This window comes from Primulina tabacum, chromosome 15 (genome assembly GCF_025594145.1).
Source record: "Primulina tabacum isolate GXHZ01 chromosome 15, ASM2559414v2, whole genome shotgun sequence".
Classification (NCBI taxonomy): Eukaryota; Viridiplantae; Streptophyta; class Magnoliopsida; order Lamiales; family Gesneriaceae; genus Primulina; species Primulina tabacum.
The window spans coordinates 31,884,371-31,901,961 of NC_134564.1; the positions used below are offsets into that span (position 1 = coordinate 31,884,371).

Genomic DNA, 17,591 nt, shown 5'->3' on the forward strand with positions numbered 1-17,591 from the left:
ATGGCCTTCTTTATTATATATTTCGCATTGTGTCTTATTTAATTAAAAAAAATCCTAAAATATCTTTTTTCTATAAACACACATGTTCCATTTTCGTGATTCATTTGTTTAATTATTTATTATTTATCTTTAAGAGTTGATTTAACATTTGTTCTGTTTTATTTAATTTATAATATATTAATTTTTTTAATACTACTTACTTATATCAATAAACATATTTTAATAAAATTATGAATTGTTAGTTTGAATTAGTGCATATGAAACCAACAATGTTATAATATTTTAATTACCATTGTTGCTCATCTAAAATAATATACACAACATCATCAATCACCATGGTTATGAAACGTAATAATTACACCAATGTGAGTTTATACAAATATAAAAAAAAAATCCGATGGTCTCAATTAAGTCTCTACTTTATTTCATGCTAACAGTTTATGAGTATGCACAACAAACCTTCAAAAAAATAAAATGCATAAAAATGATACTCGACAAAAGAATTATCTCAAATTATCATCACTCTATGTCCAAATGCATGGAATTCATAAGATTATTCGAGAAATTGTGAAAATCAAATAAAGAGTTTGAGATAAAAAAATTGATGATGAATGGAGTTTAAATGATATGGGATATCTATATAATTTGATATGATAAAAAGACTATTTAGTAAATTAATTTAACCGAAGACTAAAATTGATTATAGTAATTGTGTGAAAATCTATTTAAGAAAATCTCCCATAAAAATATCAACGTTAATTTATCTTTTTCGACCAGATCATTTGGAATTGGAGCCAACCAAAATTAGTATATGATAAAATCATTAAATTATCACCTTATATAATTTATAAAGGTTAAACAACACGATCATTATTGATAACTAATTTTAACAACATTTAATTTTTAAAACTAAAAATTTTATTATTATTATTTTTTTTTATGAACACGTACATTATTATACATAAAAGGTCGGTGCATTGGGGGCCACTGTTTAGTGCTCGTGGGCCCCACAAAAAAGGATCCAACGGCTCATGCGTCCCTGTTTGTGGACCACGCTATTTCTATCGCACTTTAACGGCACCGATTTTTCGTGTACTAATAAAATAAAGACAAAAAACTATATTCTCTTCTGCACCGAAAAGACTAAAAAGACCAGTCGCACCAGGTCAAGATAGAAACAAAAGAGGGTAAAAAAGTCTTTACGTATCGTTGGCCTTTATTATTTAATTTTATGAACGACTTTAAATATTCTTACTCGAGTACGAGAACCCCTAAAAATATTATTATATTAATTAAAGAAATATTTAAAATTTTGGTACAAGTTTCTTAGATTTTTTTTTCCCAAATTACTGTTAATAATATTTTGGTAATTAAATTTGGCGTGATTCTGGATTTCCGCCATTGATCGAAGCTTTTTCTCGAGTTTCATCGACCGTATATTCATCCGCACACGCATAATCTTCAGAATTTAATCGTGCGTTGTGGAAATCGTGTGTACAAATATCGGGAATCGATGCCGGGGAATTCGAGAATGCGTAGGAATTGTGTGGTGTCCGATTCCTACAATCCAGCTCCTGGACAAGTCGAAGGTATTTCTCTCAAATTTTTCTGTTGAGGAAAACATTTTTTTGGGTGTTTGATTTTGTTTTGCGCTGGGGTATATCGTTTTTGTAATTTTTATCCTCCGATTCCGTCCTGATGATCGTTTTCGTCTGTCGATGTTCGAAAAGGTACTTTTTGTTGTTAAAATATTTACAATATGTTTTTTTTTACGGATTATTTTATGTTTATTGCAGCAGATATGATGAGCAGGTTGAAGTTGGGGAACAGTGATGATAATGGTGGAGTGGGTGATGAAGCGGGTGCATATCCGGATCGACCAGGTGAACCGGATTGCCTATACTATCTGAGAACAGGGACTTGTGGATATGGGAGCAATTGTCGTTTCAATCATCCCTCTAATGGAGGACATGTAAATATCAATCTCAAATCAATCTCAAAATAATCTATATTTTTTTCACTGTGCTTGCGGTGTTTTAGCTACTTATTGAAGTAACATATGGAATAATACCCGTTTTCATTTTTTGTTGATTGGCTAGGATTATGGTGTTAGAAACACTACTGAACTGCCAGAAAGAGCTGGGCAGCCTGATTGCGAGGTAAATTTGTATTGTCCTTGTTTTCTGGTTTGCAATTTCGCTGTTAAGTTCTGGGTTACTTTTTTTCATCGTTCATTATGTTTAAAAATTCCTGATGGAATAACAAAATGCTTACAGTTAGTTGTTCTGTTTGAGAAAGAGGTCTCTTCACGAGCCTAATGTCTTCTTATCTTAAATAATGTGTTTAACGAAGCTCTTGAATAATCACTTTTCCATTTATCTTTTTATGGTTCTGCGAACTGGTCACTTTTTGGACTTGATTTCCTTTGAAGTAAATCTTACTCATATGTCCGAATATTTCTTATCTTTTTCCTTTTTATCAAACAAAGATGATGTAGATTCTAGTTTTTCAGGGCTGTTAGGGGGATGCTTATGATAGCAATCAACATTATACTCAACTAGGCTTTTTATTTCTTGCCCTAGTGTGGAGTGATTTGAATAGGAAGGTTTACTGCCATTTGTCCCTCGTTTATGGTAATTTAGCTTGCTATATTCAACAAGTCTTAAGTTACAAGGCGTTAGACGAAGGAGTTATTTTTCAATAGAGGAAGTCTTGGATTTTTCCCACATTGCGAAGTTGCCGTTTGTTGGAAATTGCCATTTAATTAACTATAATTGATCTGCGCACACTTGGCATTTGATCGATCCTGTAATGAATTCTGAACCTTTAAATTTTTTTTTACTGAATGAAAGCAACTAGTTTGGGCCAATTCTACATTGAACTTGTTGAAATGGATGGCTGCTAGTTGCCTTTCTCAGAAGACACTGTAACTTATTTCTCTCCGTATCAAAGATATTTATAATACAGATCTCGATGATGTTCAGGAATGATAATTTCGGACATGGTATGTTTTGGTTATATGATTGTCTCCTGGATATTAATCTGTTGGCTTTTCAACCGTTCCTTAACCTGTTTCATGGTTCTGATTTGTTATCATTTTCAACTCACAGCAGTCCTAAATAATGACAGCTTTGTGTGTGTTCGTGTATTATTTGTTTCTAGCTCATCTATGAGTATTTATCATTATTTACTTGAATTGTTTTCCCCGTGAGTTCTGTTTGTTTGAATGAGGATTGGAGCTGTATAATTGAAAGTTGTGATTTGTCTTCTGGGATAAATTGAGTAAAATATAAAATGTATTTTGTGGACAAACCGATAATTAGTTGTTTCTTCTCCTGTTTTTTTCCGTCTCCAATGAGGAATTTTCATAACTCTTGCAAAGTAAGCGTAGATCTGCATGATTCTTGGGTTGCTATCATTTACAGGCTCCTATAATTGGTTCCTATGGTCTTGCAGTACTATCTAAAGACAGGTTGGTGCAAATATGGGTCAACTTGTAAGTACCATCACCCAAAGGACAGGTCTGTTGACTCATCAGCAGTTCCAAATATATTGGGTCTGCCAATGCGTGAGGTACTTATTTGTTTTGTTCTAGTTGTACCTCTAAATTCAGAATGCTGTTGGAGGCTCAATAACCTAAATGGAATGTGATATGGAAATGCTTATAGATGATGTGGTTTTATGTGTGATAGAGCTTATTATCATAAGTATACAGGATGCAAAGCCATGCCTTTATTATATGCGGACTGGATTATGCAAGTATGGATATGCTTGCAAGTTCCATCATCCTCAACCCCTGCCAACTGCAAATGTCTTGCCTGTGATAGGACCTTCGGTAGTGTCTTCATCTGGTGCACCATCTGTTGGTGAACTTCCGACAGCATCCTTACCAAAGGCTACTTATTTCCCCAGTCCTTCCACGCAACTTCCACAAAGCTACATGTCATTATTTCTATCTCCATCACAAGGCTGGAGCACGTATATGGTATGTTCTATTAAATGGAAAACTATCAGTTTGTGTAGAATTTTGTGAAATTTAATGCAACATCTTTTGTCTCAAGAGTGTTATTTTGGCTTGCAAAAAATTTAATGCACTTTACTTGGAAGGAAAGGTGATGAAAATATGTTGCCATCAAGTCTTATGAGAGGCTATTGCAACAATTCTAATGTTTATGCATTCCTCCCACAGTTCTTAACCATGTTCTCTCAACCTATATGCTATAAATTTTTTAAAAAACTGCTTTTTGAGTATTTATTTGCACCATCTGTATATCGATAGTGCCTTTACATTTGTGGATCTAAACTCTGGTTATGTCTTATACTTGTAATGTTATTATGAACACTTTGATAAATTTGGACGACTCAGAAAATTTCAAAGTTGGCAACCATTTTGTTGAACTGAAAACATTTAACTTTTCAAGTAAAATGCAACAATCTGACTTTTTTCAATGTGTTGCATCAAAAGAAAATTATGCGTGGAACAGCTGTATGATTTCTTGGTCATGCAGCCAGTATTTTCATAAGCACTCTCTTTCTTGATGCATTCCAGTCACTGTGCTAATGACTGCATTTAGTTGCCTGGGGTAATGAAATTTCCGTAGAAATTTTAATTTGACGTGTATATTCATAATTTACAATTCTTTACTTGATCTCTTTCTGAACACCAGGGAAGTTTCAGTCCTCTATCTATGACCACTGTCCACTCTGCACCAGCTTCCAATGGGAACCTATCAGCATCCTATCTTCCGGAAAGGCCGGATCAACCTGAATGCCGATATTTCATGAATTATGGGAGCTGCAAATACGGACAGGACTGCAAGTATCACCACCCAAGAGAAAAAATCTCGCAATTGACATCGAGTTCCCTTGGTCCACTTGGACTTCCTTTAAGACCTGTGAGTTGCTTCATGTCTGTATCTTCGATCTTGGCGTGTATCTTTTGATATGAATAGTTGACCAGACTAAATGAATAAAAATAAGAAACATATTTTCTTTGTGTTGGAATATGTTGGTGAATACCATAATAAAATACTGTCGGGTAGAAAATGGGGAATGGGTTTAATCAATTTGACAATGTTAATTTGTGAAGCTGATTCCTTCAATATCATATGAGGTAAATGCATTATTTTATGATGCTCAACTCTTGAGACATGGTTGCATTTGATGTATTTATCAATAGTCCCTTGTGAAACTATATTCTGTGAAATATTGGTATCTTAAAATGAGTTCATTAGAATGTATTTATCAATAGTCCCTTGTGAATGTATTTATCAATAGTCCCTTGTGTAATCATTAACCATTCTGTGCTTGTTGACTCTAACTGCGCCCATGTCCATTCCATTTCAATTTACATTAACCCATTACAGCTTCGCTGGCTGGTCCAGCGTAAAAGCATCCACGCCTGTCTGTTTTATAACTTTGATAGCAAACTCGAGTTATCCTCTATAATGTCAATATGTGATCAATGATCAACAAAACGCTTCATAATTTTTCAGAAGTCATAGTCCCACTATATTCTGAGTTATTATGAAAAACCCAGTTCAGTTTGAGTACTGAGATGAACTGAGAAATTTCTGTTTTTATGCTGAGCTTACAACATAAAACATGCTGGATGTAAGGAAATGAGGAACTTTTACCCTGTGTTGCCAAAAGTTTCTGCTGTTTATTTATGTGGGGTGTGATCATGTGAGCCATGGCTCAAACCATATTGATGAAATGCATAAAAAATAGAGTTTTACTATTTGATTTTCTCATCGGTGAAATAGTTTAATTTATTGTGGTTTAAAATGAACCGGTCACTGGTTCCTTGTACGGGTATGAGATTTGTGATGACTGTCAGACATTTTGAATGTGAAATAGCATTATATTTTTCATGCGACGGAGCATTCGGTTGGCTTGCTTTGTTGAAAGTTTAAATGCTATGATAGAGAGCTTACAAGAATTGTACAAAGTGGCAATTTGGAATGTAACATAGAAATTCTAACCAACCATGGGTTATTAGTAGTGTCATTTGCAAGGTAAAGAAAAACCTTGTTGGTAGAGTCGCAAACGTACATAGTCAAATATGGCATCAGTTTTGTGGATTATATCAGAGAGCTACATGTTCTATGTCATTGAGAATATGAGAGATAATTGATCTCGTAGGACATGGCTAAACACTACTGCACGAGCAAAAATCATGATGCCCGTGTTCTAAAAATACACAAGATATAGTAGAGTCGGTATGATGCGCAATCATCGAATAATGTGGAAGTGGTATGTTGTGATGTTGTGGTCATCCTTCCACAAAGTGGGATCAACAATATATGTGTTTTACTCGGAAAAACACAGAGATGACCAAAAGCAGCATTTTCAACAGTTGAAGTGCAAGGCATCATGATTCTTGCAGTTCTGAAAATTTCATGTTTGATTTGATGTCTTTACAGTTTCTGTGTTTTAACCATTATTTTGTTCTCTTGCAGGGAGATCCTGTATGTTCGTATTATAGCCTTTACGGACTTTGCAAGTATGGTCCTACTTGTAAATTCGATCATCCTTTGGATGCCTACTCGTACGCCTACAGTTTAAGCATCCCTTCTCTGGCAGCTCTTTATTCACCTCCCATACCGTATCAAAGAGCATCACCGCAGGCTCCATCATCTGAAATATCTCCCTCTAAATCATCAACTTTAAGCGAAGGGATCAAGCAAGTTGCAACTGGGAGCGATGAGAATTGGCAGGCTAGTACAAAAGGCCGTGAAGGTTCACCTGATCAGTCTGATTCTCTTCCGAATTCTTTCAAAACACCCTATGAGCTCGTTCACTATGAATCTAGCAAATCTCTCTGACTGTTGTTAACACGATTAGAATCACAACCACCATCCATGTCATCAATGCTTGTCGTTCTCGGGCCTTTATATTTGAATGTGTCATGAAATCCACGATCATTTTTTGACATGGTCTTTTTGTTGTGTGTTTTTGATACTGTTCCAAGCTATTTGACCAAGCATGGCACTTGATTTATGGAAAACCCCTTTGTTAACTAATTTGCTCCATTCTTCATCTTTAGATAGTAAATTATATCGATAATATTATCATAGATTCTCTGCTTTTATTATCAATGTTCTATATACCAAAAATTTATATAGTTATACTATTTTATAAATAGATTGACGATGAAAACGTATCATATTTATATATCAAACGAAAAAATGAGTTCTGGTAAATTTCTGTCAGTTAGTTCGTTTGAATGAACAAAGGTGAGCTCTTACTTTCTCATAGAAACGTTGAAATCTATCATTATACATGATACTTTAATGCTACTAGTAATATCATGGTTATCGGCCAAGCGAGAAAATGATTCTAAGAAAATTACAAGTCGAGCTCTTTTGGAAGACCGTGGAATTTCAGCTAGCGGCTCGAGTTTTGAATGGTGAGATATTTGGTCTACTAGCCAACGGCGATAGATGTTAACGGCGAGATGTATTGGGGCTCGATATGTACCAGCGAGACTTCAACCAGCGAGTTTTATGTGGTAGCTCGATTTTAGCATTTCAATAAAAATATCAAGTTTATATGTCGATCACTCCAAAAGTCAATGCGTTGGCTGGAGTTAAAACCAATTATTGGGGCAGATTTACAGTTTCGTGGCCGTCGAATTAAGGCTGATTATGACCAATATTTTTTTTAGCACTGTTACAACTTGATTTGAAATTGTAAGAGAAATTTTCCGAACCGTGACCATTACATGGTGGATAAGAATAATCATATTATGATCATGATGCAGTGGGTAAGAATAACTAATATATGACCTCACTACTTAGAGTAATTACATATAAAATTGATCAGTAATGACAAAGAATATGATATGAGTTTCAGAGCTACTGGTTGTTTGAAATATGTTTCTTTATCTGAGATCAAGACTTGTTATGATGCTATCAAGCTAGTCAATACCTGAAAGATTTGTTATATGCGCCTTACAATTCAACATTTTGAATATATACATATATATTTAAAGTTTATAAGTATATATTTTTCTATGCTCGATCGGTACCCATTTATTGAGTGTTTTTTAAAATATTCATCCCTTACACTCCCCTAGATTTGAGCGAAGAAAAATTGGAGGATGAAAAAGCAAGATCAACTTTGAGGTTGGTGATCGAGCTCCAGTTCGCGAAGAAGAAGATTATTTTTTTTTTTGCGGAGATCCGGACCCATCTTTTTCCGATCCTTCGAGAAAAAAGATTCATTCTCAATATAAAAAATAGGAGGTAGAACCAATAAAGATTTCTTTTTCGATTCATCACTGGCCTCATTCAAGATTTGTTTTTTATCCAATCCATAGGAATCAATAGAAAAAGCAAATCCCTTATGATACACCAGATCCGGTTCAGTTATTGATAGAGTGAATAGATATGTCATTTCTTGAAATCTCTCTTTTAATTCAAAATCGCGGTGTAACATGTATCCTCCCCTATTTTTTAATCATTGTATGCTTTCTCATTTTGTTTTTTAATCGCTATGTAAAGACAATTATCTATTTTATGAAATAGACTAGTTAGTTGACTATCATGAGACTTACTGTTTTACGATTATGTGATTGTGAGACAATGTCAGATGTCTCGCAGCCTCGAGACATAACTAAAGCTTAAATATTCGTGAAAAGACCCTTGCAGCCTTTGAAAAAGTAGAATTAGAGACACCTTGTCTCAAGAGAATGGAACTGATTCAGTATCTTGAATATTCGGAATGCATATATTCTTGTCCAATTTTGCATATTGTTATAAATTTTGGGATTTTTTCCCCTTATAGAGTTTGAAAAACATCCAAAACTCATTGTTCTTTTGATTTGAAGTATTTCTATCATAAGATATAAATCATTATATTTTGAGAGACGATTATCATATTCTATCAACACTAAAATTCATTTTAAAGGAGTCTAGAATCCAACTCTCTCAGTTTAACTCGTTTTCTGTTTAGTTCTAGGACTTATTGCAACATCTCCTGTCCATTCCATTTTGCACCATATATCGGTACCGACAAAATTCAAGAACTTTTCGGTCCAAAAATGTAAGGAAAAAAATAATTATTGCAAAAAGAGATCTTCCGTAACGAAGAAAAATTTAACCATCCGAATTCCAAATGTTACTTGAGATCTATCCCAAATCATTGTTATTTCAAAAAAATTTATATTTTTTTAAAAACCTTCGTAATTTCGTAATTAGGAAAAACATTTATATTCAAGAATTTATCGTTTTGCTTTTGTCCAATCATTAATTCATTGTAAAACACTTATCAGACATGATTGTTTTTCTCTGCTTGAACTACCTTCAATGTGAAACAATTTTCGATTAAAATCCTTAATTTTCACACTACTTGTTTGTCTCTGTTTATGCAATCGACACATTTTGGCAGATGAAACCAAACTAATTTCATTTTTTTTATAGAATTGTTCCAATTTTTTTTTTTAATATCTAACTTGTCCAAAGAAAGGGTCCTCCATATGAACCCAAATCGTAGCATCGACGATGTCTTGTTATATTCCGATAATACTAAAGTATAGAACTTCACCTCCTATAAATATAATCCTAAAATTATAATCTAATAAATCAAGAGTGAAAATAAAGATTTAGAAATTTTACAATTAAATGACTAAGACAACAGCAACGATTATTCTCCTATGTTTCTTTAATTTCTTGGTGGCTGATGGAAGAAATATACTTTCTTTGAAGAATACTCCCACCGTCGATTCTGCATATGGAATTTGTAAATCAATGGTGGATACACAACATTATAGCTGCCAGGAGCATACGGTACGTATTTTTTAAAACACACACAATTTCACGTCTTTACGAAAATGATTAACTCAAATTGCTATAAAAGTTCATTGTAGCTATTATAAACTCATTTTAAATTTTTTATTTTACCATGTGAGATAAGAGGTATCACATTTTAGATCATGTCACGATATGTGTATGTGTGTATGTGTGTATGTATGTCTGTATTGTTTCTACTTATATGTTGGTATCAGGTTACAACAAAGGATGGCTATATTCTAAGCATAATAAGAATAGGGATGTCTGCTGGTATCAATGAAGGGAAAACCCCGGTTCTTCTTCAACATGGAATCCTGAGTGTATGTAATTGTGAGACTGAGATTTTACATATGTATTTTGAAACTGAAATACAGAAGAAAAAACTATACCCGAAAATCGAATTCTTTTCCATCTACCAGGATGCAATGACATGGATTTCGGATTCTCCGGATGAATCTTTGGGATTCATTTTGGCAGACAATGGTTTGGATGTTTGGCTAGCGAATGTTCGGGGAACCAATTATAGTCGAGGTCACATCTCACTTAGCCCCGATGATTCGGTACGATGCATATATCTATGTTATTTTATACTATATTGTTATGTTACAAAATTTCAATAACAATTGAAGTTGATTTCAAATATACAGTATGGTATATATGTAAGTGTCATTTAAAATGTACAGCGCAAATCATTCCTCGAAACAAATTCATTTATTCAAGCGCAACCTCAGTGTTATTGTTAAATCATATGATAAGCATCCGTTTTAACGTAAAAAAAAATTGAAAATATTATTACACAATTAAAAATTTGACAATATATCTTACTTAAATTATTGTTTTAATTATAAAAAGTCTTATAAAAAACAATATTTAGAGTTATAAATTTTAATTTAATTTCTAAAGAACATTTGCTAAGACTTACTAAGTATATACTTAACACTGTATTATTAATATATATACTTTAGTTTTTGGGGTTGAGTGTCCAAGTTACGATCTTAACACTACTATATTCATGTCGATATTCTAGTTTGATTAAACTGAAATATCATAAATATCTTGGCAAATCGCGACCATTTATTGATGAAGGAAGGGTTCAAACGGAGGATTCAAATTTTCGTAAAATCAGTTTTTTATTTCGAAATTAAATTTAATTTTTCATCATTTTATTTATATATAAAAAAAAACAGGCTTACTGGGATTGGTCATGGGATGAATTAGCTGCGTATGATCTTCCAGCTATGGTTCAATATGTCTATGGCCAAACGGGACAGAAGTTGCACTATGTTGGCCACTCCTTGGTATCATTCAACATCTTGTCCTTTTTATTTTAATTATACTTTTTTGTTGCATGAATAAAGCATCTTTTTGGCACATTGCCAAAAAAAAAACTGACAAAAACGATTTTGCTCTATAATAGACGAGTCTTTTAGGATGGTATACCTTTTGCTTTTTAGCAAAAACTTGTGTGAGACGGTCTCACAGGTCGTATTTTGTGAGACGGATATCTTATTTGGGTTATCCATGAAAAATTATTAAAGCTAAGAGTATTACTTTTTATTGTGAATATCAGGTGAGTTGACCCGTCTCACAGATAAAGAGTTGTGAGACCGTCTCACAAAAGACCTACTCTTGATTTTATAGCCTAACAAGATTTCTACGTATTTATTCTTGACGTTTTTTATGAAACAAAAACTATGTACACACACCACAGGGTACTTTAATGGCCTTTGGAGCATTTTCGAGAGGAGAAGTGGTGAGTATGGTGAGGTCGGCTGCCTTGTTATGTCCCATTGCTTATTTGGGTCAGATGCCTTCTCCTCTAGCAAGAGCTGCTGCTGATTTATTTATAGCCGAAGTATGTCTTTTCCAACTCGGTTTAGTTTATGCTATACCAGAATAATATATTCATGACTGATATGATAGTTCACTACAAGAATAATAAACCGGTCGCAAAAACCGTCAGCGAAAGTTTAAAAAATACCGTATTTTAATTATTTAAATTAAAAATAAATAAAAACATTAGCGACGGTTTTTAAAATTTGCCACATTATCTGCCAAACCGTAGCGACGGTTGTAGTTAAGTTTTCCCAATTTTATTAAAAAATGAAGATTGTCTAAAATTGTTAATAAGACATCAAATTTTGCTCACAGACAAAAATAAATAAAAGAAATAATACTAATTTGGGCGAGGTTCCATATTTATCCAAATCGTGTCATGACAGGCTCTCTACTGGTTGGGGCTCAAAGAATTTGCTCCGGGAGGGTAAGTTTTCAACTATTTTATTTCAGATCTTTCTTGTGTTGTTCTTCGAGATCTCCCGGGTTGATTTTATTTTATTTGTTAATGTTGTATGAATTAAAAGAATTTACTAAATTTATTGCCAAATTAATTTTTAGAATACGAGTCATCTGTCTTTGGTCTACGAATAGAAATAATTTATAATATTTACTTGTGTGTTAATTTTGACATGCATATATAGGGGTCCTGCTTCCAAACTTGTGCATGATATCTGCAGTAATTCAGGGATAGATTGCTCCAAATTAGACGATGTTATTACAGGTTCTTTTATTTATATATTTTTTTCCAAAAAATTTATTTCTTTTTTTTTAAAAAATAAAAATAAATCGATTCATATATTTAAATTATTATTTTTATATTAATTTATTGTTTGTAATTGAATAGGGCCCAACTGCTGTCTGAACTCTTCGAAATCATATCTAGATGACCAACAACCAACGTCTACAAAGAACATGGTTCATCTTGCCCAAAGTAAGTTCATAGTTTCTTTAGCATCGAACCATCGCGAACGCCAAAAACCGTCCCCAAATTCACAATATTCTTTAGCAGTAACGGACGTTCCCGGAGTCGCCAAGAAAATTTGTTATGAGATTATTATAAATCGAAGAAAAGAAAAGAATAATAGAACGAAAATAAAGTTCCTTCAAAGATTTTACTTTTATAGAAAAACAACTGATACTTGTAATATAATTTTGTGTGACAGTGATCAGACAAGGGAACATAGCAATGTATGACTATGGCAGTGAAGATGCAAACAATAAACATTACGGTCAGCCGACTCCTCCGGAATACAACATGACCCAAATTCCGAATGACATGCCCCTTCTCCTTAGTTACGGAGGCAAAGATTTGATTTCCGACGTCAAAGATGTGCAGACTTTGATAGACGAACTCGGGGATCGCGACCCTAGTAATCTTGCATTGGTATACAGAGAAAAGTATTCTCACTTGGACTTTGTTCATGCTATAAATGCCAAGCAAGTTGTGTACAACCCTATCATGGACTTCTTCAACCTACATTAGGATTTTGGGAAATTGTACTTAATTAGCTTTGTTATAATTTCTTGTTCGGAATACACAATTTTTTTCACATTTTGTTATTTGGGTGGATTTTGAGTTTTCTGTATATGTATCAAAGTGATGTAAACTCTGCCGCAAGTCTATATAGAGTCAAGTTATAAACGATATATATCAGATACAATATAAACCAACTGCGTTTTCTAACGTGAAAGCTCGACTCGAAAGATTTGAACATGTTTGAGTGTTATTTGAATTATTGTCCGAAAATTATTTTTTATTTATTTAATATACAATTATATTATATTAATAAAACACTAAAGCTCGAGAGCAACTCACGGACAAAATAATTTGGGCTTGAGTTCGACTCGGAAAAAAGTTCGAGCATGTTCGAGTTCGGTTCAAATTCGATAAGCTCGAATACAAATCAAATATTTTTCGAGTCGAAAAGCTCGCGATACTGCTCGATTTATTTACACCCTTATTCTCAATAGTTATATGTTAAAAAAAGTATGTTATTAGTTTTCAAATTTTGATTTTGATACATTAAATTTTAATTTTCGACTATTTTGATCAAATTGCTAATGTAGCACCGAAAACTCATCATGTGATACCGAAAAATATTGACGAGACATAAAAAATTGTTGAGTTGTTAATAATCACATCAAAAATTATATCAAAATAGTCGAATATTAAAATTAATATATCTTAAACTCAAAATTAGATAAGTCGATTGAAAAAATAATAATTTTTCTTATAATTACGTTCAATTTTATTTTACACCGTTCATTTCATCATCAATCACAACGTTTTGTCTGATACAAGAAACAATAATTTTTTATTCAAAAGTGAAAGGGTTCATGGAACCCCCTCAATATTTGTGATCTCTGTCTACATATATTGTGCATTGGACGATATAAAAACAAAGGAAAATTTTTATTCGATCATTTTTTTTAAAAAAAAAATTATATATATAACTCATATTAATCGTTGATAATATTTATTTTAAAAAATATAAAGCTCGTATTAATTCATATTTAATAGAATTTACAAAATATAATTTTATCTCTCTATTAAGTTTTGGAATGATCCATTTCTTGCCCTTCTAAAACAACCCATTTTTAGAAGCACTTGAGAGATGATGATGATGATGATAATGATGAATTTAAATTTCGACAAAAATTAAAAAATATTGGTTCTCTCACATATCAAAATAAATTTAACCCGGTTATTTTTAATAAAAATTCCACCAAAATTTCAAATTTTCTAATATACACAAAAAAAATCACAAAAAATAATTTTTGAAACTATTTATATCCGTAAGTATAAAACTTTATAAAAAACAGTAATAATGACATATATTTTTAAAATAACTTCATATATCACTGCATATTTGTATATTTAACTGGAGTATATATCAATTTTTGTAAATATTTCGAACTGAAATAATATATTTCATATATTCTCAAAATTTATATCACAATTTCTGTCCATTAATACTATATCAACATTTAATAATATATTTTATAAATATTTATATTGTGTCATTTAATTTATGTGGGGAAACAAAGCATGTCCCATGAGTTAAAAGAATATTCCTAGGAATATACCTTTATCATATTTGGAAGTACATTGAATAATTTATTCCTGCTCGAATTTGGAGCGAGAATAGTTTCCAAATTATCACGTCCCAAAATTTATTTTGTTCCAAAAATAAAACAAAATAAATAATGATTCTCGCTCCAAATTTATTTTGTTTTATTTTACACTCAAAAATTGTAACTTACCAATCATTGAATAGTTTATTAATATTTTTTAATATGAGGCATATTTATAATTTTATTAATAGTTAGTTATGTTGTTCCAGACTCCAAATTATATTATATTAATAAAATATTAACGATCGTGTGCGTCTCGTAAATTTGGGATTTTAAACAGTTTGCAAAATTTATTTTAATTTAGAAACCTTAATATTATATGAAAATAATATTATATCTATTCAAAGAATATGACGAATGAAAACATTTTTTAAAAAAGTTAAAATTATTATATGCGCATTAATTGATGTTGATAGCATCATTTCAATTATTAGGTTTATTTGGTAATGACAATGACTGCGTGTCTTAATTATTTCTGTTTTTAATAAAGTACTTATATGTTCAAAATCAAAACCGAAACAAAGAATCTTTATAAGGCGCAAAAACAAAACGTATCGATCTACAAAATAATTGACGCGTGAACTTTTATAAATTTTAAAAAAATTGATTTGCGTAACTATTAGAAACTACTTCTATAAATTTTAAAAAAATTGATTCGCGTGACTATCACAAAAACTATAATTTATAATAAAATTATATAGTTTCTGATAAAATTACAAGTGTTTCAATCTTGTGGTTAGTATATGTTATAGTTGTCCATATTGATATACTTAAACTAATAAAAAGTGATTTAAAAACTCAAGAAGTTACACCACTTAATAGACAAACATTTTGTGATATTACTTCTTTTGGATTTATAACCTAACATCGATACTCTCGTTAAGAGTCTACGTAGCGGAATAGGTAACCTAGAAAAAGGTTACCATCAGAGAAGGTGAGTAAAAACAATATAGAATGGGTCACCGTAGATGTCGACTTCTCAAGAAATTGACAATGATACAATTGTCTCATATTAATTAATTAAACCAACAAGAAGCATAATACCATTCAATATACAAGTATTTTACAAGTTTATATTTTATGAACGCCCCTCTGTCCGGTTATTTTTTTAATAAAATTAGACATTTAGCGACAGTTTTGAAAAAATCGTCGCTATTTGCGACGGATTTCCACAAACCCGGTGTATCCGGATCAAATATCTCGAAGACGATTTCGCATGCGAAGAGAGTTACTCTTTCGAATAGTGAATGCACTTGAGGATCGTTCATCGTATTTTCAGCAAAGGGACGATGTTGCGAGGATTTCATGAATATCTCCAAACAAATTCCGAAATACGTGACACTCATGTGCATCACCAACTTCGTGCCGACTTAGTTGAACATATTTGGTCACAATACAACAATAATCCTTGAATTAGTATTTTGCATCTTCTCTTAAATTTAATTTATTTTCTTTTATTTTTATGCAAGTGTTATTTATTATTATATGTTGTACCGTTTTATTTTAGGTTTATAATAAATTTTTAATTTTAAATAAGTGACACTCATAAAATTAAATTATTTTATGTACTAAATATATAAAAACATATTATTATTAATATAAAATAATAATAATTTAAATTTCTTAAAAAATTTGAAATTGAATTTATTTAATTTAAAGTAAGAATAAGATGAATGAGTGGACAGCGGGACCTACAAATAATGAGTGTGAATGTTAAAATGAATGTGGGAGAATAGATGTGTTAATGTAAGGTGTATGTGGCATGTGGACCCTACGATTTTTAATGAGGTGGTGGGTGTTATATGTGGGTGCTCTAATATACGGACGCAATCCAGTGTTTAATATTTCTTTATTCCTATTTCTCTAGGATGACATGGACATGTAATGAATTTGACACTGTAATTGATACCGTAAATCATGCTCTAACGAGATTTTGGTACGGTATCAATATATATCATTTTATTAAAAAATTATTATACTTTTTAAATTTATAACTTTATAATATTTTTAAACTTATATATATTGTTTCGGAATTTCATATACCAATTTTCTTTCGAATTTCATAATATTATCGTATTGAAAAATTCGATATCGTTACCATATTGTCAAACATACGTATGTCTCTAGAAAATTTTGGTACGATAACTTCTATATAACAAAAATTTCGGTATTTTTTTCCCACCAAATATCTATAATATCAAGAAAAATATATCAGGGTATTAATTTTGGCAAATTAAAATTTCTAAAATACCCAAATATCTTTTCTAAACTATCATAGAATATATAAATAACTATTTTGAAGCCAACATCATCTGTGATACTTATACTAATTTGTTGACAATCGATACAATGGAATTAATCATCTGAGAAAATTTATACTAATTTGTTGACAATCCATACAATTGAATTAATCATCCGAGAAAATTTATATTATTAAGTCAATACCAATAATGAAATTTGTGATCTCATTACAAACTAGATTAAGCACCCGAACCTAGAAGATGGTGTGTGATATATATATGATATATATATTGAAAGGGAAGGGAAATGTGAGGCCCTGTTTAAATCAAATCCATCCTTAAAAAAACACATTTTTTAGATCAGAATTTTTGTTAGTTGTCTCATATCGGTTGGATAAAATATCTGAGAGTTGCATATATAAACTTAGACAATACTCTTCCTTAGACTAGCTTTTTGGGGTTAAGTTAGGTCTTAGTTCTAATCTTAACATGATATCAGAGCTCAGGTTCCACCGATATGTGTTGGACTGTCTATAGTTGAACCACTCGTTCTACCCGTAGTTGGGTCATTTGTAAATTTCAC

The 17,591-nt window shown here is 31.7% G+C and overlaps 2 protein-coding genes across 3 annotated transcripts; both read left to right on the top strand.

The window, feature by feature from the left end:
* The first annotated feature begins 1,288 nt into the window (after positions 1-1,288).
* Positions 1,289-7,021, top strand: LOC142526857 (zinc finger CCCH domain-containing protein 3-like). Of its 2 annotated transcripts, none has more exons than XM_075631490.1 (7): positions 1,289-1,589; positions 1,797-1,972; positions 2,100-2,159; positions 3,457-3,573; positions 3,716-3,985; positions 4,668-4,895; positions 6,462-7,021. In XM_075631490.1, exons 1-7 carry the CDS (start codon positions 1,514-1,516, stop codon positions 6,825-6,827), a joined length of 1,293 nt encoding a protein of 430 aa, XP_075487605.1. In that variant the 5' UTR covers positions 1,289-1,513; the 3' UTR covers positions 6,828-7,021. The 2 variants fall into 2 exon arrangements, with proteins under 2 accessions (XP_075487605.1, XP_075487606.1); XM_075631491.1 differs by having other exon boundaries at positions 1,800-1,972.
* A 2,605-nt stretch (positions 7,022-9,626) lies between these two features.
* Positions 9,627-13,116, top strand: LOC142526088 (triacylglycerol lipase 2-like). Its single transcript, XM_075630356.1, has 9 exons — positions 9,627-9,791; positions 10,010-10,114; positions 10,214-10,354; positions 10,982-11,092; positions 11,506-11,649; positions 12,017-12,057; positions 12,275-12,354; positions 12,478-12,564; positions 12,797-13,116. The coding sequence occupies exons 1-9, from the start codon at positions 9,627-9,629 to the stop codon at positions 13,114-13,116; spliced, it is 1,194 nt and encodes a 397-aa protein (XP_075486471.1).
* Positions 13,117-17,591: the final 4,475 nt, after the last annotated feature.

Bases quoted from the DNA above. Each gene is read 5' to 3' on its own strand.
- LOC142526857 (XM_075631490.1), top strand. From the start codon at position 1,514: ATGCCGGGGAATTCGAGAATGCGTAGGAATTGTGTGGTGTCCGATTCC. The intron at 1,973-2,099 runs GTAAATATCAAT...TTGATTGGCTAG, and splicing joins ATCCCTCTAATGGAGGACAT to GATTATGGTGTTAGAAACAC. The intron at 3,574-3,715 runs GTACTTATTTGT...ATAAGTATACAG, and splicing joins TGGGTCTGCCAATGCGTGAG to GATGCAAAGCCATGCCTTTA.
- LOC142526088 (XM_075630356.1), top strand. From the start codon at position 9,627: ATGACTAAGACAACAGCAACGATTATTCTCCTATGTTTCTTTAATTTC. The intron at 12,058-12,274 runs GTAAGTTTTCAA...ATGCATATATAG, and splicing joins AAAGAATTTGCTCCGGGAGG to GGGTCCTGCTTCCAAACTTG. The intron at 12,565-12,796 runs GTAAGTTCATAG...TTTGTGTGACAG, and splicing joins CATGGTTCATCTTGCCCAAA to TGATCAGACAAGGGAACATA.